Source organism: Miscanthus floridulus, chromosome 7, assembly GCF_019320115.1.
Source record: "Miscanthus floridulus cultivar M001 chromosome 7, ASM1932011v1, whole genome shotgun sequence".
In the NCBI taxonomy this organism is placed as follows: domain Eukaryota; kingdom Viridiplantae; phylum Streptophyta; class Magnoliopsida; order Poales; family Poaceae; genus Miscanthus; species Miscanthus floridulus.
In genome coordinates this window covers 115255530-115279377 of record NC_089586.1, presented here as the reverse complement: position 1 = coordinate 115279377, position 23848 = coordinate 115255530, and the positions used below count along the sequence as shown (strand labels likewise).

At 44.4% G+C, this 23848-nt stretch overlaps 1 protein-coding gene and 6 non-coding genes across 7 annotated transcripts; 1 reads left to right on the top strand and 6 right to left on the bottom strand.

Annotated features, from left to right (window-relative positions):
- Nucleotides 1-713: 713 nt before the first annotated feature.
- LOC136467658 (uncharacterized) lies at nt 714-5845 on the top strand. Its single transcript, XM_066466425.1, has 11 exons — nt 714-973; nt 1080-1262; nt 1361-1528; nt 1619-1673; nt 1808-1866; nt 2987-3112; nt 3928-4038; nt 4113-4167; nt 4260-4447; nt 4547-4630; nt 5130-5845. Exons 1-11 carry the CDS (start codon nt 854-856, stop codon nt 5151-5153), a joined length of 1173 nt encoding a protein of 390 aa, XP_066322522.1. The 5' UTR covers nt 714-853; the 3' UTR covers nt 5154-5845.
- Nucleotides 5846-12712: 6867 nt separating this feature from the next.
- LOC136468251 (small nucleolar RNA R160) lies at nt 12713-12792 on the bottom strand. The gene has a single exon (XR_010761770.1). It is a non-coding gene; the product is annotated as a small nucleolar RNA R160 (small nucleolar RNA).
- A 148-nt stretch (nt 12793-12940) lies between these two features.
- On the bottom strand, nt 12941-13020 carry LOC136468248 (small nucleolar RNA R160). Its single transcript, XR_010761767.1, has one exon. It is a non-coding gene; the product is annotated as a small nucleolar RNA R160 (small nucleolar RNA).
- A 138-nt stretch (nt 13021-13158) lies between these two features.
- Nucleotides 13159-13236, bottom strand: LOC136468249 (small nucleolar RNA R160). The gene has a single exon (XR_010761768.1). It is a non-coding gene; the product is annotated as a small nucleolar RNA R160 (small nucleolar RNA).
- Nucleotides 13237-13354: 118 nt separating this feature from the next.
- On the bottom strand, nt 13355-13438 carry LOC136468252 (small nucleolar RNA R160). Its single transcript, XR_010761771.1, has one exon. It is a non-coding gene; the product is annotated as a small nucleolar RNA R160 (small nucleolar RNA).
- A 152-nt stretch (nt 13439-13590) lies between these two features.
- LOC136468256 (small nucleolar RNA R160) lies at nt 13591-13667 on the bottom strand. The gene has a single exon (XR_010761774.1). It is a non-coding gene; the product is annotated as a small nucleolar RNA R160 (small nucleolar RNA).
- Nucleotides 13668-13733: 66 nt separating this feature from the next.
- Nucleotides 13734-13812, bottom strand: LOC136468254 (small nucleolar RNA R160). Its single transcript, XR_010761772.1, has one exon. It is a non-coding gene; the product is annotated as a small nucleolar RNA R160 (small nucleolar RNA).
- Between the last annotated feature and the right edge of the window lie 10036 nt (nt 13813-23848).

Genomic DNA, 23848 nt, shown 5'->3' with positions numbered 1-23848 from the left:
CCAATAGGTGTCGAACGACGAGGCATGTAGTAACGTGCCAGTCCATCGACTACCTCCTACGAAACTCCACGAAAACGCTTGTGGCTGTAAGTACATGCAATGGGAGTGCTGATCGGGCTCAACACTGTAGTCGATCGAGAGAAGTTTTGTGAGGGCCAAACTCGATCTCTTGATTATATAGGCTGGTACGTTCATGAAACTTACCATACTGCATGCGGGCATGCATTATGCAACGTATGCATGTGGGCGCGGTGCAACCGACGGACGTTATGCAAGTACTGGTGCTACGTACGCGTGATCTACCGGATCCGTAGTCGATGCGGACTCCGCCCAAGTGAGGCGACGCCCAGGAGCAGGACAAGGTGATCCTTAGACGTAGACGATACCCATAAGTATTTTTTATATGTGTACATATAAGATAGACGCCGTGTTCGGCTGGGGCTGGCTAGCTGAGCTGGCCAGCCCCCTCACATGGACACTGTTCCAACGAACCAACCAGCAGTACTTCTCTCTCATATAAACGAACCAACAACGATACAAACCAGCCAACCGAACAGGTCGAGAGATATCACGACCCGCCCCAAAAAGCCAGTTTCGCACCGCCCCGTTAGCAGGCCTACCAGACCCGATCTTCTCCCTGGTCCTCTCGGAGGCGGTAGTAGCAAGGGAGTCAGTGGTCGGCGGTGGGCTACAAATACCGCGGCCACGTGACGACACCGGATGCAAACCTATTTATATTCTCTCCTTAATTCCCCATCTTTCTCGTCCGCCTCCGCATCCCCCGCCCCTCCTCCGCCGAAGCCTCTCCTCTCCTCCGGCCGCCGAAACCCTAGCCGCCGCCGCCGCCGCCGTCATGGCGAGCAGCAACGTCTCCACCGTCTACATCTCTGTCATTGATGACGTCATCTCCAAGGTCCGCGAGGATTTCATCACCTACGGAGTCGGCGACGCCGTCCTAAACGAGCTCCAGGCTGTAAGAACCTCTGATTTATCGATCCCCAGCTCTCGTCCCCTTCAATTTTTTCTTGATTTCAGCGATTTTGACGGTTGTCTCTCCGATCCGGCCGAGGAAACCCTAGCTCTGGGAGATGAAAATGCTGCACTGTGGCGCGATCTCGGGGAATATAGACCGAACCAAGGCTGCTTCAGCGTCCGCCGGAGGCACCACCGGCACGACACCGCCCGTGCACGACCTCAACGTGCCGTACGAGGCCACATCCGAGGAGTACGCCACCCCGACCGCTGACATGCTGTTCCCGCCGGTGAGACCGAATCCCTCGTCTGCTGCACCTTAAAAATTTTCCCGATCTACACAATTGGGACGCGAGGTTCTGAATGAGTTACTTGTATTTGTTTTCAGACACCATTGCAGACCCCAATCCAGACTCCTCTGCCAGGGACAGACACAGCGATGTACAACATACCCACCGGCCCTTCTGATTATGCCCCATCACCAATCAGCGATATCAGGAACGGGATGGCGATAAATGGGACAGACCCAAAAGCTGGCCGTCCAAGTCCCTACATGGTATTGTGAATTTGTACTGTGCTGTTATGTGTGACTAGTTTTTCCCCCTTGTTAGTGTTAGCCGTTTGTCATGTTTAGAAGTTTTTGCAGCCACCACCTTCCCCATGGATGAATCAGAGGCCGCTGGGTGTTGATGTGAATGTCGGTATGTGCATGCTTATGTCCTCAGTTTGTTGTCCACGACTCCACGTGCAAACTGCATTCCTAGTTTATTCTATTTGGAGGTAATATCATTTGGGAAAACAATAACTAAAACGATTTGTGACTCATAATGTACAGCTTATGTGGAAGGCCGTGAAGATCCTGACAGGGGCGTGCAGCCTCAGCCACTGACTCAGGTAAAATATGAGATCGCATATCATTTGAGAACATGGATATCAGTAATTTTGTATTGGGGATTCCATCTGTTATTTGTTTTGGGCTCCCATTTATTTCTGTAGAACATTGCTCCCTGATGATATTATCAATCGGAATGCGATTATGGATAAATAGAATATGTTTCCAGAGTTGAAAGTTGGTTACTGCCCCTTTTGCTAATAATATTAGCCTGTTCGTTAATTTTAGTATTGATTGGGTTTGTTAATTTTAGGATACTGAGGTATTTGTTATGATTTTACAAACTTTTATTTATAATAATAATTGGTGATGAGATAACACACTGAGAATCTTGTTCTCAAATTCTGTTTAAACAATTACTTCATGTAACGGGAATGATATGTTAGGACCTGGGTGTGTGTTTGTGTATGTGTTTCGGGTGTCTTACAAGGGTTTTTTACCATTCTTAATACAAAGATACACTGCTCTCCTACATGTTTGATAAAAAAAAAACTTCATCTATAATGTGTATATCACAAGTAGTGTTTCTCTTTCGATGATGCCATGTATATTTGAATTTCGGATTGAATGAAGAAACAGTCAGCTTCCTTCCAACAAGTTGTTCAAAAGTGTTTAGTGGAAGTGATTAAAAGTGTGTGATGTTTATGGAAACTGCAGAATAAATATGCCAGCAGGATTAATTAGTTCAGTTTGTTCTGGTAGCATTACATGCGCTGGTGGTACTCATGGTCTATCGTTGGACTTCGAGCACTGTTTACTTGTAATAATGCTGCATGGTGTTTCTTGGTAGGCATATTTTGTGGCATTTTATTTAGAGTTAAACTGGAAGTTCTCATGTTTGCTACTTTGGTTTTATGTTCTCAATTCTATGTCTCATATAATGTATAATGTATAATTTAGTTATGAGGTTTAGGCGTTTAGCATATCTTCAGCATGAACTCTCTTGTGTGGAGTTCAACTAGTTTAACCTGGGGCGGTGCAGAAACCATTAGGCATTAGCAGGTCGGCAATAGGTTTGAACTCATTTTACCTGTATTGCTGGTCCAAGGTAACTAATCCATTTGCATTTTTATATTGAGTCCTGATTTTTGTAGTTTCATTTTGGTTCGTTCTTTTTTGTAGGATTTTTTGATGATGTCTTCTGGAAAACGCAAGAGGGATGAGTATCCTGGTCAGCTTCCTTCTGGTTCCTTTGTACCACAGCAAGATGGAAGTGCTGATCAGATAGTAGAATTTGTTGTGTCAAAGGTAACTATCAGTGATAAATTCAATTCATCGTCTGGCATTACTTTTCCTTGATACATTACTTCAAATATGTTTGTGCTTCCTTGAGTTATTTAGTGCTATGCTAGGACTGGTTGCACAGTTTGAGGATTTGTTCCTCATCCCCCAGTTTACAATGAAACGAGTCTTCGGTTCACAGCCATGCCTTATTTAGGATGGAGTATGTCTAGTTTTTGTTTTTATTAGGATGGAATGTGTCTAGTTTTTGTTTTATGCAAGTAACTTTGGTGTTCCACACTTTCTTTTGCATCTGACCCACCAATCATACATTCATGTTTTTTTCCCATAGTTTGCACACTAAAGCCATGGCATACCATACTTAAACACGGTATTTGTGATGTGCGAGTACAACAAGACATAACTAGTAGCTATTAGATACCTGGTCCACCCCTTGACCAACTGAGCTAGCCTAGCTTTCTGAGTCTGCTTAGACCTTGTATGCTTTTGTTGTGCATTAAGTAGTTGACCGTTCACTCAAATCTGTTCCTGTCATGTATAGTCAATTTGGACACTAACACAATTGTAAAGCTTGTACTTCTGGTGCAGTGTGCATCCTCTTTATATTTAACGGTCGGATCCTCTGGAGAAGTAACTAAATCATTCATTTTGTAAGCTGAGAATATGTTTCTATCATAAAGGAATATATTGAGTATGTCCAACTAGAATGACATAATTTTTTCCGTCTAATTGATTTATGTAGTATTACTCTGTTTATGAATTTTTTTTTAATGTTCAATATCTTGTGTGTTAAGTCCTCAGTTCTGTTAATCCGTGTTTAGGAAAATGCTAACCAACTTTGGAGTTCCATCATCAACAAGCTTGAAACACCAACCAAGACAATCACTCCAGTTATTCCGCAGTGTGATGGGATTCAAGATGACTACAATGATGTATTATTCTAAAACTAATGCGTTCACTGTTCACATAGATATTTCAGACAAACTTACTGTGATATTTTTTCCAGCAATTTTTCTTTCAAGGAGTTCCAACTGAAGATTATAATACCCCTGGAGAATCTGGTAAATTGTCATGAAACTGTGCAATTTTATGTTTATTGCTTATTCATTACTTTATGTTACTTACCTTTACATATTTTTGTTATGTTTATTAGCGGAGTATCGAGCTCCTACACCTGCTGTTGGAACACCAAAACAAACAAACGATGCTGGAGATGATGATGACGACGATGATGAACCTCCTCTTAATGAAGACGATGACGACGACGACGAGTTAGATGACCTTGAGCAAGGGGAGGATGAACCTAACACACAACATCTTGTACTTGCACAATTTGACAAAGTAGGTGCACTTTGTTTAAGTTAATATTTGCTATCCATGCTTAGGTTTTCCCTCTAGTTTCAGTCCACTTTGTCTTACATCCTCTTCAATGATTAATAGGTGACAAGGACCAAGAATCGTTGGAAGTGCACTTTGAAGGATGGAATCATGCATTTGAATGGCAGGGATGTTCTATTTAACAAGGTGGGTAACATAATCTTTTTTGGTCGAGTTTGTGAATATTAACCGAGCCTCAAATTTTATTCTGTTTTTTTACCATAAATAATAGCTAAATCCCTTGACATGTTTGGAAAATTATATTATATTATATTAGAGGATAGAGGCAGCTAATTTCAGCTAATTGACCACATAATAATCATCTTAAATTGTGATTCTGGCACAGAATACATGCAGAGTAGGTAGGTAGTTGGAAGATGCTGATGCTTTTCCTGGCTTGTTACAGCATGTAATTCATTCATTACCAGAAGGGAAATGTTATGTTTTTCTGCACCTTTATTCCTTTAAAAAACTTCCAAATCTGCTGTAAGGCCATAAGTCAACTATTGTGCAACTTTGTAGTTAATTTATCATGGGCTTGACAACTCAGCAATGTTGGCCTAAAAAATGTGTTGTGATGTACGACTGCTTCAGTGTGGTACGCTTGTTGCATTGCTGACATGGATTCGATAAATCGAATTTGCAGGCGGCGGGTGAGTTTGATTTTTGATTTTTTGGATGAAGATGAGCTATTTTAGAAGCAGCTGTATGGACATATCTTGTCTTATGACATAAGGACGGGGAGGTGACAAAGTGTTCTTGGTGGGGTCCTGGCAGTATGACTGCGTCGTGTTTTCCTATTGAGACTTTGTTTCACCCTCTGGTTTGTCACCGCAACTGTTATCGCTGTAAAAAAGGTTACTGCTTGTGTTGTGTAGACATTTTCTGAGATGGGTCTCAAATCTGCAGCGTAACTATAATATCTGATTTAATGTTAGTTATACATTTTTTTTTTCTCTAAAGTCAGTTTACTGCTGTATCATACTATCATGTTCTGCAGGCGCTCCTGTTGGCCGTAATGGTGCGTATGTGGACCTTAGAAAGCAGTCGTCCGGAGTTTGATGGCTACTCTCTCTCTCTCTCTCTCTCTGGAACGGGAACGCAGTTCCATTTAACATTGACCATCACTCCATCAGGCACATCGCCTGACACAAGGGTCTTTACAAATAAGTTTAGGGCGTTTGTTTCCGATTATAATCGGCTTCTAGGTGAAAAATAAGTAAAAATCCCGCCCAAACACATCGATTCTTGATTAATTTCGAACGCAGCGATTAAAGTAATCGATGTTCCAGTAGTATCCTGCGTTCTGCGTACCGCGACCGTGGGCTCGCGTTTTCTCTGCCGTGAGCCCGTGACCCTTTTTTCCCTACAAGCCATTATAAAAGTTTCTAATTCCTTCTCTGCCACAGAAATTTTAGCTGCCCCTCCTTAGTCCTTCGCGCAAAGTTTTCTGGACCTGTATGCCACTTCCGTCCGTCTAAAGTACGACGGCCGATAACGGAGAGATACAATGACCCTTTTGTCCCTGTGTCCACTTAAGTCCCACCAAACACACCACAGTCTCCCATTCCTCTTTTCTCGTCTCTCTCGCGAACTTCTCTCTCTCAAAACCCTAGCCTTCGGCGACGGCCCACATGCCGACCGCCTATAGCCTCCGCGCGCCGCCCTCCGCCGCGCAGCAGCGCCTCAGGCTGCCCTTACCGCCGCCCCTGCCACAGCTGCCGTTTACCCCGGCGGGTGGAGGGGCCGCCCGTCGGAGGAGGGTTGTCGGGGTGGCGGCCGCGTCCGCGTCGCCCTTCGACGAGCTGCACGCGCGGGGGAGGCCCGTACATGGACCCTCCAAGGTGAGCCTTCGCCTACCTCGGGGACATCGCCCGAACGACCAGCCTCATCCCCCCCACCCCAATTAGTATAGTTGGTGGTAGTATCGATCGAATACTACTGCATGATTAGCATCCATGGATTTCGTTGGCCCCGATTTTGAGGTTTCTATGCTGGAAAGCCGCTACCCGTAATCATTCCCTGTTTGAAATTTGATGTCTCATGAAATTCCGGGCCTTTGGGACTTGGGTCAGGAATAAGATCTACGTTCCAGCAAACGGTTCATATTGTGATGACTACCTCCTGTGATAGATCATCGCTCGCAGCTCATGTTCGTCTGTTAATTGAATAGAATACCCGCAAATAAGGTGGCAACGTTACTGCCAAGTAGTCTAATACACGACACGAGGTGCTTAGAAGCAGCTATTTGTTAGCTGCGTTCACTGGTCATCAAGAGAAACAAGAATTCGACGCTCGTGCAATTCTAGTTATTGTCGAGGTTTAGTTTCTGTACATAAAGTTGTGGTTTGCGCCACTCAGAAGGGGGAGGGGGTTCTGTAAGAGTGTACACTGTGAAGCAATGGAGGTTTAGCTGCATCTGCATGGACATAACTTTAGGCTTGGTAAACGTCAGCAACAATGGTCCTTTAGACATATGTTGGTTGTATGATGCCTGCCTGGATCATGAGGCTGATGACAAATTTTTTGTTTTGAGCTCCATTTTTCACCTTCTTTTTGAGGTCAAGGTTGTGATTTAGGAAGAATGATTGCTTACTAACAGCCTGCTGTCATAGGGGTCATATAGCATTGCAAAAAAAAAAAAAAAAAAAACTGTTTTGTGAGCCCCATGTGACCCAGGAACCATGGCGCTTAAGGATTCAGTGTTCCACCACTGTTTTTGTTTATTGCTAGGTCGAAACATTATATACTGCTAACTATCTTAGCAGTAACACTGGTACTACTGGCTAATACTGAGCTAAGTGGTCCTTAACATAGCAAACTCTTTATTTGTAATTCGTACTCACTGAGCTAATTTTTGGACTGAAGACTTATGACCTTCAACTTTAATATCAAAGTTCTTTTGGATAGCTCAAGATGATTTGTCCATATTGAGCTGGGTCATTCTCAGCATTGCGGCGTACTATGTTTCTGTAGACGTTTGCTTCTGTATATCAGTTCACAATGTATTTGTCAGATGGAGCAACCTGTGACCTGTCATTTATTCTAGCTAAATGTAGCAGCTGTTGTTATGACCAGTAATAATTTTTCTAAGAAATTTTGAAATACTGTTTGCCCATGGATCATTTCTTAATGAAATTGTGGGATTCTTTGAGGAGGATTTTTTACTGATTAGCAGCTATTTGTCTTGTATGGTTTAAATATGTTGATCTGGCTAGTTTTCCTAGGCTAATAGTCACATCACAAAGTTAGCTGCGCTTGATAGCTGCTTCTGAATTAACTGTTAGTTTCTTTTTTCCACTTTCCCAAAACAAAGAAATGAAAATTCCTGCTCAACAGTTTAGTTAATTCTGAATATTAGCTCTACTAAACTCTGTCCGAGATCCTGTCTTATTAAACATATGAACCTACTTCCCATTCCCATGTGATAACTCTTATTATATTATTTTCTGTAATAGCTACAGCTATGTAATTTATTAATCGAAAAGCTGAGATAACAAGAAGCAATGCCTTGTTTCATGGAAATACAGTTCACATGTATACATTGTACGATAGATTGGGTAGGACATGTATCTTGTTACTCTTGTACAGTTGCACATCATAAATGGGAACAAAAGCCCAAGCAGGGCACAAGTAAGCTCAGTGTGCTGCTCAAGGCGCCGCGCGCGTCACGCGGGTGAAGCTGCTCAAGCCCCGCGACACGCTGGTGCTCGGCCAGGCGTACCGCCTCATCACCGTCGTCGAGGTCACCAAGGCGCTGCAGGCCAAGGAGGAGGAGAAGACCCGGAGGGCGCAGCAGCAGCTGCTGCTGCAGGTAGTTCAGACGAAGCACGCCGGCGGGAGGACGGGCTCCGGTGACGACTCGCAGCCGCAGCAGGTGGCTGATGGCAGCCTTGATCAGGTACTACTTTTACTCCTAAGCAAACTAAGGCACTAACTAATTTATGATGCCATAGGGTTAGACACTACATTAAGCTTTCCATGTCACTGAAGAAAACCAATACAGAGGCTCATGTTCTTGACATTTTCCTTGTACTACAGGTTTATAAGTCAACTAACCCTATACTTTTTTTTGCTTTAGAAGATCTGGAACAGGCTCCAACCAGCCAGAAACTGGAAGCCTGCAGCCTGTGCCTTTGAGCATTGTGTTCCCTGCTAGGCTGGAGCCAGAACCTGAGCATGTCAACACTGCTGACGATATCAACACAACTGAGAACAAAGGGAGACCCAAGACAGCAGTGAATAAGAAAATGAAACTTGACAGTCCTGCTATGAATACAAGAGCCAAGGTATCTACAACTCCAGATAGTCCTGCTATGGGTACCAGAAACAAAAGGAAGCTTGACATTTAGTTGTCTGTGGGATGACTCAAAACTCCAGATATTTTGTAACTCATGTGGTCTATCTATTGACCATAATCTGCATTTTGTAAGACCAAAACAGTGGTCTGTGCATGACCAAAACAATGGTCTGGTCTATGTCATGACCAAAACAATGGTCTGGTCTATGTCATGACTGGTTTGTGAAATGTTGTTATGGTTTGTGAAATTTTCGTAACTGGTTTGTCAAATTTGTTGTTGTGGTTTCTGAATGAGATCTCTTTCTGAATCTGTGTTAACTGGTTTGTCAAATTTGTGGCGTTAAGGGCAAGTGAAAAAATTCTACTCCTGACGTCTAGACACAGGGGCAAAAAGGTCTTCCTATCCCTCCATTACCGGCCGTCACTCTGTAACCTGACGGAAGTGGCACACGGGACCAGAAAACTTTGCGCGAGGGACTGAGGAGGGACAACCAAAATTTCTGTGGCAGAGAAGGAATTAGAAACTTTTATAATGGCGTGTAGGGAAAAGTCTCTTTTTCCTTCCTTCCGATGCCCCTGCCGGCTCGCCCCTCCTCTGCTCTGTCGCGCATCGCCGCGCCCATCCCGGCTGCTCGCTCGCGGCTCGTCCGTGCCCCTGTGTGGCGGCCCCCGCTCCCGCTCCCGCTCACCCGCAGATGGATGCGCACCAGGGAGGTGGGCGAGGATGGCAAAAGGCGTCGTTGGTCTCGGTGGTGACGAAGGGAAAGTCCACGTTGGGCGCAGGCTGGCCTTTCTCAGAGGAGGCCCGCCAAGCGCCAGCGCTCACCCAAGGCACTCGAAGAGTCTAGAATGCCGGGAGTTATCCAACGACATCACCATCCTCTCCTCGCGTCACTGCCATGGCCAGCCTTCTCCCCCAGTCTCCCACTGCCATCTCCATCTTCACCTCCCGCCCACACCCCCGTCGCCACCACTCCCCGCCACTGCAAGCCCCTTACCGCGACATGCAGAAGCTGGCCAAAGTTGCCAACAAGTCGCACAGGGACCGCATCCAGGACTTCAAGTCTTCAACCAGTACCTGGCAAACCTCATCACGCCATCCCCAAAGTTGGCCCTGGCTAACATAGCCAAAACTGCTGTGTTTTACGCACAAACAATTGTATGCTGGGTCTATCCAGCTTTATGTTGGCATGTTATGTAGTACTCAATCCATCCCAAATTATAAGACGTTTGACTTTTTTTATATCAAGTTTGACCACTCGTCTTATTCAAAAATTTATGCAAAATATCACTTCTTTTGTCATGGCTTGGTTTATTAATAAAAGTTCTTCAAGAATGACTTAAATTTGACTATATTTGCATAAATTTTTTGAACAAGACGAGTGGTCAAAGTTGAAGCCAAAAAAGTCAAACGTCTTATAATTTGGGATGGAGGGAGTATCATTTTATATATGTTGTAAAACGACCTGTTGCCACCAGGAGACGATATTTAATTTCAAAAACATGTTCCAAGTATTCTGATCGCGTGTTTAAGCTATTTTTTGGTTGCCCCTTTTAGCTGCAATCGTTTAGTTCAAAATGTGATCAGCTTTTGATCTTGAGAAACTTTCCAGGAAACTCATTTTCTTTCAATACAATGGCAGAGCTAAACAACAAAGTATACACAAATTGGTGCACAAAAGTCAGATCAACATGACATTATGTCCTTATGTCAAGATAAATTAGTAGTCATACAAATTGTTACACCAGGCTAGAGTACTTAAAAATTAGGAAGTACAACTTCTGATGCATCAACAAGTCTGGCCAAATCGAGGTCCACTTGAAGCAATCTGAACTAAATTGAATTGATTGATCTTTGATACAAAGATATGTTCTTGCGTTTGTATATTATTTCCATTTTGTCTGAAAATGGAAACAAGCGTTCATGGACTTGAGAACCAGTTGGATTGGAAATCCTTGCCCACCTAGCCTATCGTGGCAAAATTGCTGATCCAACTTCGCTAATCGCTAATAGGGCGTGATAAGCAGCAATACATCATAATTTGGTGATGTCAGTGCTGTGATGTGCTCATGCAGAACAATCAACAAATCGACACAAATATTATTCCTTTAGTCTGCTGCAAAAACTGTCATCAATTACCAAATATAGATGATTTAGCTGTTCACTAATAGCTCAGTTCTTTTTTTCAAATCTACAAACAAATCTGTTCGCTATATCAGCAATTTACCCAAAATACAGACTAGATGGGGCACAACAATCAGTTCCCAGTTCACATGACACGTCAACAAGACCAAATCTGCTTGAGACAAACGGATGCATCAGGTTGGCTGGTTCGTATCGTTGCTGGTTTGTTTACGTGAGAGAGAAGTACTGCTAGCTGGTTCGCGTAAACAGTGTTTATGTGAGAGGGCTGGCCAGCCAGCCCCAGCCAGCCGCTCCCAGCCGATCAGGTATGGCAAAATAATATATGGCAAAATAATAAAAAGACTATTTTAGGCCCCGAACTATTGCAAAGCGTCTGATTTTCATACACTGTTCACCAAGGCTCAGTTGCTTAGTTGACTGGCTCCACAAGTAACCTTTAGCCAGTCTTCTTCCTTTTCTCACCCCCATTCACCACCTCCCCTCTCCCTAGAAGGCAGTTTCGTCACCTTGCTGTTCTCCAGTGGGGCTTCTTCCCCATTCACCGCCTGCTTTCTCGTCCTAGAAGGTTGAGTGCAGCTTCATGACATATCTGTTCTCCAGTGGAACTTCTTCCTCCAGATCGAGATTCGTGAACAAAATCCTCCTAACTCCCATGACCTTCTTAACCAATCTGGCGAGGGGCTCTTCTTCCTGATCAAATCATAAGGAGTTGGGTCAGTCAGAGTTGAGAAGTGGTGGGGAAGTAAAAGTGGAATGATACATGGAATGTGGTGGTGTCATGGTGATGAGGTTTTCACCATGGCCATCCACTCCCAGTTGCTCGAGATCACTTGGCAGTCACTCATCAGCAGCTTGGCCTGCGACCTTTTTCCCACTCCGCGTGGTGCCATCAGTGCGTGTGTGGCTGTGGAAATGGCACCACTGCATTTTTAGTGTCCTTTCTTCATGCTCACCATCTCTGCAGATGCTCCCGTGTGGCACATGCCTGCCTGGCATGCCTCACCCTCTCTTTTTTTTAATAAGAAACGGAATACATTAAATTAAGAACATTTTACACTTAGGAGAGTTATGGTCTCGCAGATTATAGGTCTAAGGCTGTCCAGGACAGGACATGAGCCTCTGTGATGGGGTTTCGAGCATACAAACTGAGAAGCTCTAGCTTGTGTTGCAAGAGAATGAGCTGTTAAGTTTTGTGATCTGTGGATCTTGAAGATCCTGTGCTTTCTAAGAGCATTTGTCCTGGTCCGATCTGGAGATGGTGGTGACTGGTGAGGGAGAAGGAAAGCCAAGCTTTTGGGGGAAAGTGTAGGGACCAACGATGGTGATTGATGGAGAAGAAAATGGCGGAGCTCAGTCGAAGCTGATGCCTCGTAATCACACCCTCGGAGGAGATAGAGCGGATGAAATTTGCAGAAGAATAGATTGACAGAGCGCACAAGGAAGCAGATATTTGGGAAGCCAAATGGAATCCAAATTTATTTTTGCTTTATTTTCTACTGTTGCTGACTAGTCTGACATGTCAGCTAAAACAGGTGACATGGCCCCCCGCGTGGTGAAAAATGCCCACTAAACCAGATAAAAGATGAAAGTGAATGGTTTTGAAAAGTTTGATGTTATAGAATGTTTGGCATGGGAGGGATTTTTAAATAAGGATATTGGAGTGGGATAGTGAAAACAAGACTTTTATAGTTCCAGAGTCGAAATCGAACCAGTTTCATAGTAATATAGCGCACCAAGCTGAAGGCATAAATTGCAATCACTTAGATGGAAATATGACACAGGAAACAATCAAATAACTTCGAAGACCATGAATTGATGTATCAACATCTGATACTTCGGATAATATAACCTGATCAGTTTGCTTCTTTTGACATCTTAAACACTAAATCTTTGCTCAAGCATAATTAAGAAACACTATAAAGCTACAGCCTAAAGGATACACAATCTTTTTTAAGATGGACACAGTTCAAGTATAATTTCAATAAAGACAATCTAGCATGTCAGTATAAGAAGCAATTAGAGAACTTTGAAGACCATGAATGGATGTATCAACATCAGATACTTCAGATCATATAGCCTCCTCATTTTGTTTCTTTTGACATCTTAAAAACTAAAACTTTGCTCAAGCATAATTAAGAAAAAATTGTAAACCTATAGGATACACGCTTTTTTAGAGATGACCAAATTTAAGTATGACTTCAATAAAGATGATCTAGAATGTGTACAGGAAGCAATCAGAGAACTTTGAAGACCTTGGATGGGTGTATCAACATCACACTTCAGATCATATGACCTCCTCATTTTGCTTCTGGACATAAGACTTCATAGCTCTTAATTAAGAGATAGTATAAAGCTATAGCTTCAGGCAGAAAAGAAACTAAACATAACCCAGAATCATTTTAGATGAGAAGATGTAGGTGAAGGAAGCAATCAGGGAACTTTGAAGACCATGAATGTATGTATCAACATCAGATGATATCTTCAGATTACAAGACCTCTTCATGCTGCTTCTCAGTGACTAAACACTACAGTGCATACTCAAGCATAACTAGTACCATTGTACCAATATTCAGATGGCATAGTTTTTTTTTAAAAAAAATAGAATACTGCTGCACTAGACAAACATCAATTGGATACCATAGGTACAAGGTACATAGAGAAAGCAATCAGAGAACTTTGAAGACCATCCGAGAATTATCAACAACACAGTTTCAGATGGTATAGCTTCCTCATTTGCTTTGCAATCGCTACATGTTGATTTAATTCACATGAAAGAATGTGAGACAAGAAAAGTCTGAACATGAAGCAATCAGAGAACTTTGAAGACCATACGTGTGTTCTCCACATGAAAACATTCAGATGTTTCAGTCTCCTCATTTCGCTTCTAAACAGAATTCACAGCATGACTACACTCGATAGATTAACTGAAGGGAGCAAACATATCTCTGATAGTAATACAAGAAAGAAAACAACAGCAAGATGATGCTGTGGCAGAAGATATGACTCTGAGGAAAATCACTAGTTTCCACAGAGGTAGAGTCCCTGCCCGGTCCATTAATCTTGCACCCATAGATACCCTTTTCTCGCATTTTTCCCTGCGTCCACCCTCACAGAGCAGGGGGCTAATGGTGCGACTTAACCAAAACAGAAGTCGTCGATTCATGTCTACGCAAATCAAGCGAAAGACTGCGCTTCTTGATTTCCAAAAAGTAGGAAAGCAACGCCGATCCCAAAGCGAAGCAAGGCAAAGACAAAATCACCCAAGCAACGCCCATTGAATACAAACAAACAAGCAACAAAATCGCTCAAAAATGATTGCGTAGAACAGGATATAAACCGTATGAACTTTGGTACTCGCTCCCTGGCCGCCTGGCGGCTAGGGTTTGCCCCCGCCCTAGCGTTATATATCAAGGCTGAGGAGGAAGGACCTTGGATATTATTGGGCTGGGCCTTCCTATCTTGTCATCATATGAGCCCATTTAAATTTCGACCATCGATACAGCAATGCCGTCAGTCGGTCAGTGACCGGCTGACCGCGCAGCACGTACAACACGGCGAGCTCGAAGGAGCGCGAGCACAGCTGGCCTGTACTGGGAACGGCACGACGAGCACGTGTGACCCAGAAGATAATGTTTTTCTTATACAATGATGCATTTAGATTTAGATGAAAAATGGGAGCTACTTCCTCCATCTCAAATTATAAGTTATTCTAAAAAAAATTTAGAGTCAAAATATATTAAGTTTGACCAAATTTATATTATATAACAAAATAATAACATTTATGATACCAAATAAATATTATTAGATTCATTATTAATTATATTTTTGTAATATTACCTATTTAAAGCATCTCCGAGAGACTCGGTAAAACCTTCCGTGTAATCCGGTTTAGCGTTTTTGAGCGATAAAACGCGTCCAACAGACACGCTACAACGATTTCTAAAATTCTGAGTCTTCTATTCCGCCTTTCTCGGTCGCTAGGGAAGGCGAGCAAGCACCCACTCTCCATCCGCGTGGCTTTGGGTTTCCCGCATGGACCTCGTCCTTCTCGCACGTAGGGATAAAAATGATACGGAAATATTCCTTATCGAACTACATTATTTTCTATATTTAATTCGATTAAATTCGTATTTTCGGATAAATTCGAATTCGGTTCGAAATTCGAAACACAAAATTCGAAATCGGAACAAAAATGGTTTAGACATTTGTCCGACCATTTTCTACTTTTCTACTTTTAATTCGGAATATCCCGAATTCGAAATTCGGTTTAAGCCAAATTTAGCCCACTACAGAAAAATGTATCTTTTTCGTACGATCTCGGATGAAGATGGATTTTATATGAAAATTGTAGCTCTCGACGAGATCTACAACTTTCTAGCTTTTAGTTTTTTCATTTGAGGTATTTAAGATGTTTAAAAAATTAAACAAAATTTCAGCAGTATATTAATCACGTACCGGCGCTTGTTGTGTTAGAAAAATCAAATCTTTCATACATGGTGTCGTATGGACATAATTTTTAAGAAAGTTGTAGGACTTGTTAATTATTGTTCACTTGTTAATTGTTATATACTTGGTCCTAAGGGTTACTATTCTATATTGATTTTTCGTATACTGACCGTGTTCGACGTAATTTCGCTCAAATTAGTTCGCATTTGTTTTCGTGTCCGGTTTTACTGCATTTGTTTTTATTTTCGTATTTAAATGTAGACTAGGTAGCGTGCCCGTGCATTGCTACGGGATAACTAAATCTTTTATACTAGAAACACGAGGACTGCACGATAAGATAATAATATTGTTCAATTACATACCGACGTCAAAGTGACATTTAATTGAAAAAGCAAAGTTCGTGAAATTAACACAGTCACAGAGAGCGTGACGTCGCAGGCTCACAAACTCTATTGTATAGACTTTTCGTGATACGGCTAAGATAATATCTTATATTGGCAAAAAGAATTTTACAATATCCATTTCTTTCATGCGCCAATAAATCCACGAATAAGTTCCGCTGCATCTCTATATAATCATGTACACACAGGTTCGAGTATATATGCAAATAGGTTCATGCCCGTGCGTTGCTACGGGACAGCTAAACTTTTGTACTAAAAACACACGGATCGCACAATAAGATAATAATACTGTAAAAGTATATGACTGACGTTAAAGTGACATTTAATCCAAAAAGCTAAGTTCGTGAAATTTACACAGTCACAGAGAGCGTGGCGTCGCGGCTCATAAATTCTACTGTGTAGATCTTTCCGTGATGCGGCTAAGATCATTTTTTAAACCAGTAGGAAGATATTTCCGATATCCATTTCTTTCGTGCGTCAACAAATTCATGAATAAGTTCCACCACATCTACATACCATTCTGTACACGGTGCTGGCAAGCGAATTAGCCACAACTTATGTAATTAGTTTTATAATTAGCTCATGTTTCCTCCTAATTGATATCTAAAAATTCAATGTGACAAGAACTAAAGTTTAGTCTAGGATCCAAACACTCCTGACTCTTGACTCCTGTTGGCTGCTCACTTGCACCACCATATGTTTACACCAAAATTTGAAAGAAGAGTCACAGGGACTCGAAGGCTCCCGAGGTCATGTCGTCAGGGAATCAATTGCGTGCAGATCGAAACCAGCTGATTCGAGTGCAAAACTAGAATCGGTTTTCTTCAGATAGCGCCAGCGGATAATAACGAAGGTTATGATCGGCGCCAGGACAAGACATGCCGGACTCTACAAAAAGGAAGAGATTAGAGTCCAAGTTATCTTAAATTAGGAATATTTTTGTTTATACCAAGGATTGTAACAAATCATGCTCGAGTATGATTCATGTTTAGGCCCCGGGTATAAATATCAAAGCCCCAGCTATTGTAAAAATAACAATCAATCAAATACAAGTTAATTACTTTTTTCGGCTCCGGCCACCCCTTAGGAGTAGGAGTAGAGTAGATCTCGGTAAGTTCTTTAGCGAGTACGGTTGCATCGATCCGATCGACCTCCACTGTTTCACGGTCAAACAAACTCCTCTGAGCCTGTTTCATCTTTAGGACCTGATCTTCAAAAATATAAAAGGGAGACAAGACTCTAGGGAAGGCTGAGAATATGTTGTCCTTGATAACCAAGAGCAGAGTAGCTAATATGACCGCCTTATGGACTTGTGCATAAATACAATGCAATTTTTCTTTGGGAAGTTCAAACTGGATCAAGGCGTGTTACGTTGCAAAATAATTTATCAAGCCGAAGTCTACTAGATTTTTGTGATGGATGACTTTAAAGACTTGAGGCGCCTTCAGCTGCATGCTCTTAAAAACACTAAAGCCAATAAACTGAGGATTGCAAGGTATTACGATTAAAAAGTCAAGATCAAGCAATTTTCTGAAGAAGACTTAGTCTGGAAAATAAAGTCACCGATCAAGTCAGGGAACAGCAGGTTCGGCGGAAGGTTAGCCAACTAGGAAGGACCTTATCGGATCAAATGTTATGTGCCTAGTGATACTTGTAGATACTGAGAAGAGAAAGAAAATTCGGCAGAGCGATCAAATGGAAAATATTTGACGGAATATTACCCTAGCATTTGGATTGATACTTAACAACCGATTTGCTCGGTTGTCAGTTTAGTAGCCGATACCGGAAGGATATCGTTGCTAGCGAGAAAGTAAACCCGAAGGGGTGAAAGCCGGTACAATGCGTATCGATTATGCTGACAGAGTGATGCGTGTAATGTGGAATATAAAATAAAGGAGAAATCACTCAAGACGAAGAAATTGTTTGCTAAATACCACCTATTACAAGTTATGGGCCAGAAGACACTTTGTCTACTATATCATCGGCCAGGGTGTTGAAGGCCATGGAGTCGGCGGCGCTAAGAAAATCCTCAGTCAAACGCTCGTGATCCCCAGGGTGCACCGCATCTGGAAAACCGTGAGGGAGAAGCCGAAGATTGTGGCTAGAACGAGCCTGTGCGGCAGCCAACGCCGTGGCAGCACCATGATGGACGCCATGAAGAGCGACCTCCCTGACGTGATTCGGGATGTCATATAGGCGAGCTATTGGGACGGCACCTCTGGCGTTGACAAATCCTACTGCGTACTCTGCATCTAGTTGAAGGCTCTCCAGTTGAGCGGACAAATCTGAAAAGTTCAAAAGGGAGATGATCGGAATCCTGAAGGTGAAGTTGAAAGGAAACAAATGTTATGATATTTCACACATGATTCTAGCCTCGGCTTTTGCCAATTTATCATCCACTGAATCAACCACGGGAGGCGATCGGCATCGAGCCATAGCCAGGGTTGATTCTGTGAGAGAAAGACATTTGGCAAGACTCTGGTCATGGCTGTCAATGGTGGCGAGCAGGTCATCATTGCCGATCCGCCGCCTCGGGTAGCAAGGAAGCTAGCGATAAGCTATTGACAAGGAACACCCTAGAGGCCGAACGGAGTCGGCCCTATGACCTGAGGCAGTGGGTGCATCATGGGCTGCACCCTCTAGACGATGGATGCGCTGGTGCGATGTTACAGATCCGTCGAGAGCCCCCTTAGCAGACCTCTTGCTGGTTTCCATGATCTCAAGCTTACAGGAAAAACAAGGACTATATTGAGGATGCGAAGGGATTGAGACGAAGCGGATTGTTGTTCGACCTTCAGCCGTGGCCCGTATATATAGCCCGAGAAGGCAAAATCAGTTTCACCGGAGATATGAAATTGAAATCAGAGATGGAAACGGATCGACACAATAGGAATTTAGGGGACGGATAACGGAAAGGTAACATATTCGAACTTATCACTTCCCTAAGTTACGAAACATCGTGGGACGGATACAAAGAATTTACATGGACCAAAGATCAACCCACCAAGGCTTCTTTTAGATTGAAGGAAGTCCAGATCCTCACAAGGCCGAGGATTATCATAAACCCAAGTCACATCAGTCTATTAATAAGATTATGCCAAAGAAGGGGAAAGACCGCCTGACTAGCAGATATCCACAGGTTTCTCGGCGACTGGGGAAACCGTTGGAAAGAAGCTTGCGGTCCTCCCGATAGGCATTTGATGGAACGAACAAGGGAAAAGTGTCCACACATTCTAGCCCTTGCAAACACTAGAATAGCTCTGTGAGCATGGTGAGAAGACGCAGGCATGTCACAAGACTTCTTCTAGCCGCAGTAGCTGATCCTCTTGTTCGACAAGGTGCTAGAATGGGCGACACGATCACCCTATGCACAAGAATTCTTCTAACCGCTCAAGATCTTTATCGCAAAGGGATAGGCCATGGAGGGTCCAGCAGAGTTGGGAGCACTCGAAAAGACGGATGGGAGAAAAACTGTGGCAGAACCGCCTAATTTAATGCCTCACAGGAGTGCTTGTCTTCCATTAGACACTAAGCACTCAGGGGAGAACACTAGATTACTCGGTTCCGTCGGACACACCCCAGGGGAGAACCCGAAAATCCACATTTTTGCGACCAGAATCACAAATGAGAGAATAAAGCTTACATCATTCGTAACCATTTCTTACATCACTTTTAATACAACATTAGAGTATAATATTTATTAATATAACAGCGGAATGAAATCATGTTATCAGAGTTATAAATAATTTAATTGAACAGCGGAATAGAAATATGTGAACAGAGTTACAGCGGAAATAAACATCTATTAATGACATGGTGAAGTATTGATATATAGAGACTACGGCAACAGATTATGAAACTTTTATTTATAAAAGTATTTGGTGAGAGTTAAAAATAACAACTACGATCGCAGCGTAAAGGAAATCCTCTCTGAGCCCACCAGGAGGAATCCACACACAAAGGTCAGCTCAAGCGTCCACCTGTTACCTGCAACAGGGGAAATAAAACCCTGAGTACTCAATTATACTCAGCAAGACTAACCCGATAGGAGAAAAGAAAAGACTCCAAGGATATACAAGGCTATCTGGTTTGTGGGTTGCATTTGCAGAAGCATTACTAAGCGTGCGTCCTTATATTTGATTTTTATTAATAGCCGCATTGGTTCATTAACTAACCATTCTAAGTAAGCACCTGTGCTACTTTCAAGCAAGTGGTAAGCAATCAGATTTCCTTTGTCCATCTTCCATCTTTCATCTTTCAGTTCTTACTACGATGCTAAACCGTAGACAAGCCATACCGGATAGCCCGGCGATTCGCGAATCAATGCCCCCAGCTGGGTACCCCGAAAACACATGCCCCGCTTGTACCCCAGGCACAAGCAGGACCAACCCATCACTCTCCTGTCCTGGGTGTCCAGGTCCCCGTCCAAACTGGGACTCCAAGCCCCCGCCCCCGAGTCCCGGACTCAGCGCAGGGCAAGGACCTCCTCCACCAAAATAAACCCTAACAGTCGGTCCGGAAAGAGCCGGATCCGCGACAAGAGAGCAACAAGTCTTCCAAGCGCCCATACACAAGTATGTGCTCGGGATAATAAGTCTGTGACCTGCCTAGAGTCATATGCAATGATCGGTCCTTAACCGACCAGACAGGGAAAAACGGTGTAACCAAGCTATGACCCGCCTCCGCGGCGACACAACTTCTTACACCCACCAATACCCAAACCATATCCCTGCCCAGTCACCATTTTTCCTTTCCACCATTTTATATATTCCAGGTGATAATCATATAGTAACATATTTCCTATATCTCGCGAGTGACAGGCAATCACTCGACTTCTACCGGAGTCCTGTAGCATAGCAATCTACACGATCCTGTCATACTAGTAAGACTCATAGGATAAAGATATATATATGCAAGTGGGTTTCATTCAACTCCTTAAAACTTAATGCACAATTATAATTTAAACTGCAGAAAGTAGGGGTTATGCACCGGGGCTTGCCTGGGAAAAATATAATCAGAAGTTAGCTTTCCATCATGGCGACATGATCTCCAAAAGCACCATTCCTCCAGCAACTCCCGACGACTCCGTGATCCACCGACGTCCCTATTATGATATGCAATGTAATGCCATGCAAAGATATAATTAATTGACTGAAATCGTGACTCGTATAAATACGCTTTACGCCACTCACATTAACAAGCTAGATCTAACGACGACCGTACTTAGGCTACATATCCATGTTGTCGGATAAGACATTATTTCTCAACAATCCTTTTAGTTATATAAACCAACGGTGTTTCTCTATTCGCAATAGGACATTATTATTTATCTAGCAACTAATTATTCTAGAGCTACAAAATTATGGTGAGCAGCTAATATTGCTAGGAACCTACTGTAAAGATTTCAGATCCACGCTATTACCAATTTACCACGGAAAATCCTTACAAGTTTATATTTTACAATATTAAGTATCCCATTTTAATTATATAGATCCTAAAAACATCATCAAAGTATGTGAACGAATTACGCTAATAGGTAGGTTATGATTTTAGGAACGCAACAAGACTGGTTTCACCATTTTTGGACAACTACATAACCTTATATTTATTTTATAAGTTGTTCCCGAAACTAATTTATTAATCGCTTTAGAAACAAAAGGGCCAGTAGTTTACAACTCGGCCCAATCGGTCAGGGCAGGCCCAGGCAGGCGCGACATGCGCGGCCCAGGCGACGCTGGGTGGCCCAGGCGGCAGGCCAACGGGCTAGGCGCGGTCGGTGGCCAAACGGCCGGCCCAGGCGGGCGTGCGAGTAGGCCCAACGCGACGCTGCACTGACCGGCTGGCCCAACGGTAGGCAGGCCAGCGGGCCCACGTGTGGCGCAGCGAGCAGGCCAGGCCCACCCGGCTAGGGACCAGACAGCAGCGGCGCCAAATAGCATTTTGACCCTCGTACGTATTAAATCAACCTACCGGACATTGGCACTATTCACTCATGTCACGTATTTTGCAGAAAGGTTCCCCCGTATAAAAACTCGCTTGGATTCATACCCCTCGCAATGTCTTCTTCGAAGGGACGAGCAGAGGAGCTGGGAGGAGCATCGGGCCGGTTTCGCTGGCCGACTGCAGCGGCCCGGCGGCGGCGGAGGAGCAGCGCAGGAGCTGCACGACGGTGAGGCGCACCTGCGGACACCCGCAGCGTGGCCCAAGACAGCCCCTTGGCCCTACTGGCCACGCGAGCCAGGGCGCACGGCAGTGGCCACGGCGACTGCGCCTCGGCGGAGGGGCAGAGGAGGTCCGGCCGTCGGGCACGGTCAACCAAAACCCGGCCACCACGCACCCGCCGGTGGGGGACGACGGCGCGGGGCAGCGACGAGACGCGGTGCGGCCGAGTGCTACGACACGGTGCCGCGGAGTAGCTGGCCTAGCATGGGACCGGGGCGCGGGCACGGGTGCGCCTCGCGGCAGTGGCCGGCGACGGAGACGCAGCTCGGGAGGTTGTAGTAGGCTGGTGAGGCGGCTCGGGCGCGGGCGGTCGGATGCGGCACGGCAGCGAGGACACGACCCCGTTCGGCATGGGCGCATAGGGCTCGGCGCGGGACGGCGCTCCAGGACGGCGTGGCGAGGACGACGCGGAGCCGCGTGTGGATGTCGACGGGTCGCTCGGGTGCAGCGGCACTCGCGCGCGGTCACGGGAGCCGCGGGGAAGGAGTGCGCGGCCGGGCGAACGGCGTGGCGCACCCGGCGGCATGGAGTTGCAGTCGTCGAGGAGTATGCGGGGGCACGAGATGGCTCCACGTCTCCGGCGGCCTGGCATGTTCGCGCGCATTAGCGGCGTGGAAGCGGCCATGGCGCTGCGGGGCAGCGGCCGAACGCGGCCCGGTCGGGCGCTGCGGTGCGACGGCGGCGCATCGCCAAAGCGGGCGCTGCAGGAGGAGCAGCGGCACGGCGCGGACACATGAGCTGGGCGTGCCTACGGGTGCGGATGAGGTGCCTGGAGGCAGCACCGTGGCGCAGCAGGGCCAGCGCGGGCCGAGGGCGCGCGCGGACGGCGGCATCGGCACGAGGAAATAGAGGGAGGCAAGCTGAGCGGTTCGGCGCTACGGCATGGGGCAGCGCAGGGAAGACACGCGAGGGCTCGGTTGCGCCTGTGCGTGAAGAAGAAGAGGCAAGGCAGAGCAGAGCGCTGGCCTCGGCGAGAGAAGAAAACAAACGAGTCGGCAATCATATGAGAGAGCAGAGCGGGAGCAGCAGCACGTGGGTCGGCTAGACTTCCATCACGTCAGACAGCAAAGTGATGAGACCATACGAGCAACGGGCAGACAAGCGAGGCAGGCAAGCAACAGCGTTAATCAACAAAGGAGATCGTGCTGGCCCCTGCATGCTGTGACTCTTCATTTCGTCCCTACCCTCAGGCCTGTTGAAGTACTGGTTACGTAACATATATATATATATATATATATATATATATATATATATATATATATATATATATATATATATATATATAATGGTTTACTAATTTACACAAATTGTAACGTCTAGGCACAGAAAAATTTTAGCAAGTTCAAATTTTAAATTTGATTCAAAAGCTACATATATATATGTATATCGTTCTATTTATTAATGGATTTTATTTGATTTATACAAGTTGCTTAAAGAAATTGTTTTCTGTGCCAAATGATTAAAACTACTTATTCTATTTTTCTTGCTAGAATTGTCATTAGCACATTTACGCATTAAGTAAACTAACTTACAATACCTATTTTGATTTTCTCCGCCACAAAGGTGAAATCACATACGATTCGTTTATCATCTCATGTGCATTTAAAATTCTAAAACTCGAGAACTTGGTGTGTTAATTTCTTTTAAGCCTTAATCTTGGTGCTAAGCGAGCTCGTAACACCGGGGGTGTTACAACCAACCCCCCTTAAAAAGAATCTCGTCCCGAGATTCGAAATAAGAACGAGAAGGGGAAAACGCGATTACATTTCGGAGATTGGGGATTACACGAAACATTACACGACTTCGAATACTAAACCACACGGGGATCTCGGGATACATGGTTAGGAGCA

Coding starts and splice junctions, on each gene's coding strand:
- LOC136467658 (XM_066466425.1), top strand. CDS start 854: ATGGCGAGCAGCAACGTCTCCACCGTCTACATCTCTGTCATTGATGAC. Junction 974..1,079: donor TCCTAAACGAGCTCCAGGCT/GTAAGAACCTCT, acceptor AGGAAACCCTAG/CTCTGGGAGATGAAAATGCT. Junction 4,168..4,259: donor TAATACCCCTGGAGAATCTG/GTAAATTGTCAT, acceptor TATGTTTATTAG/CGGAGTATCGAGCTCCTACA.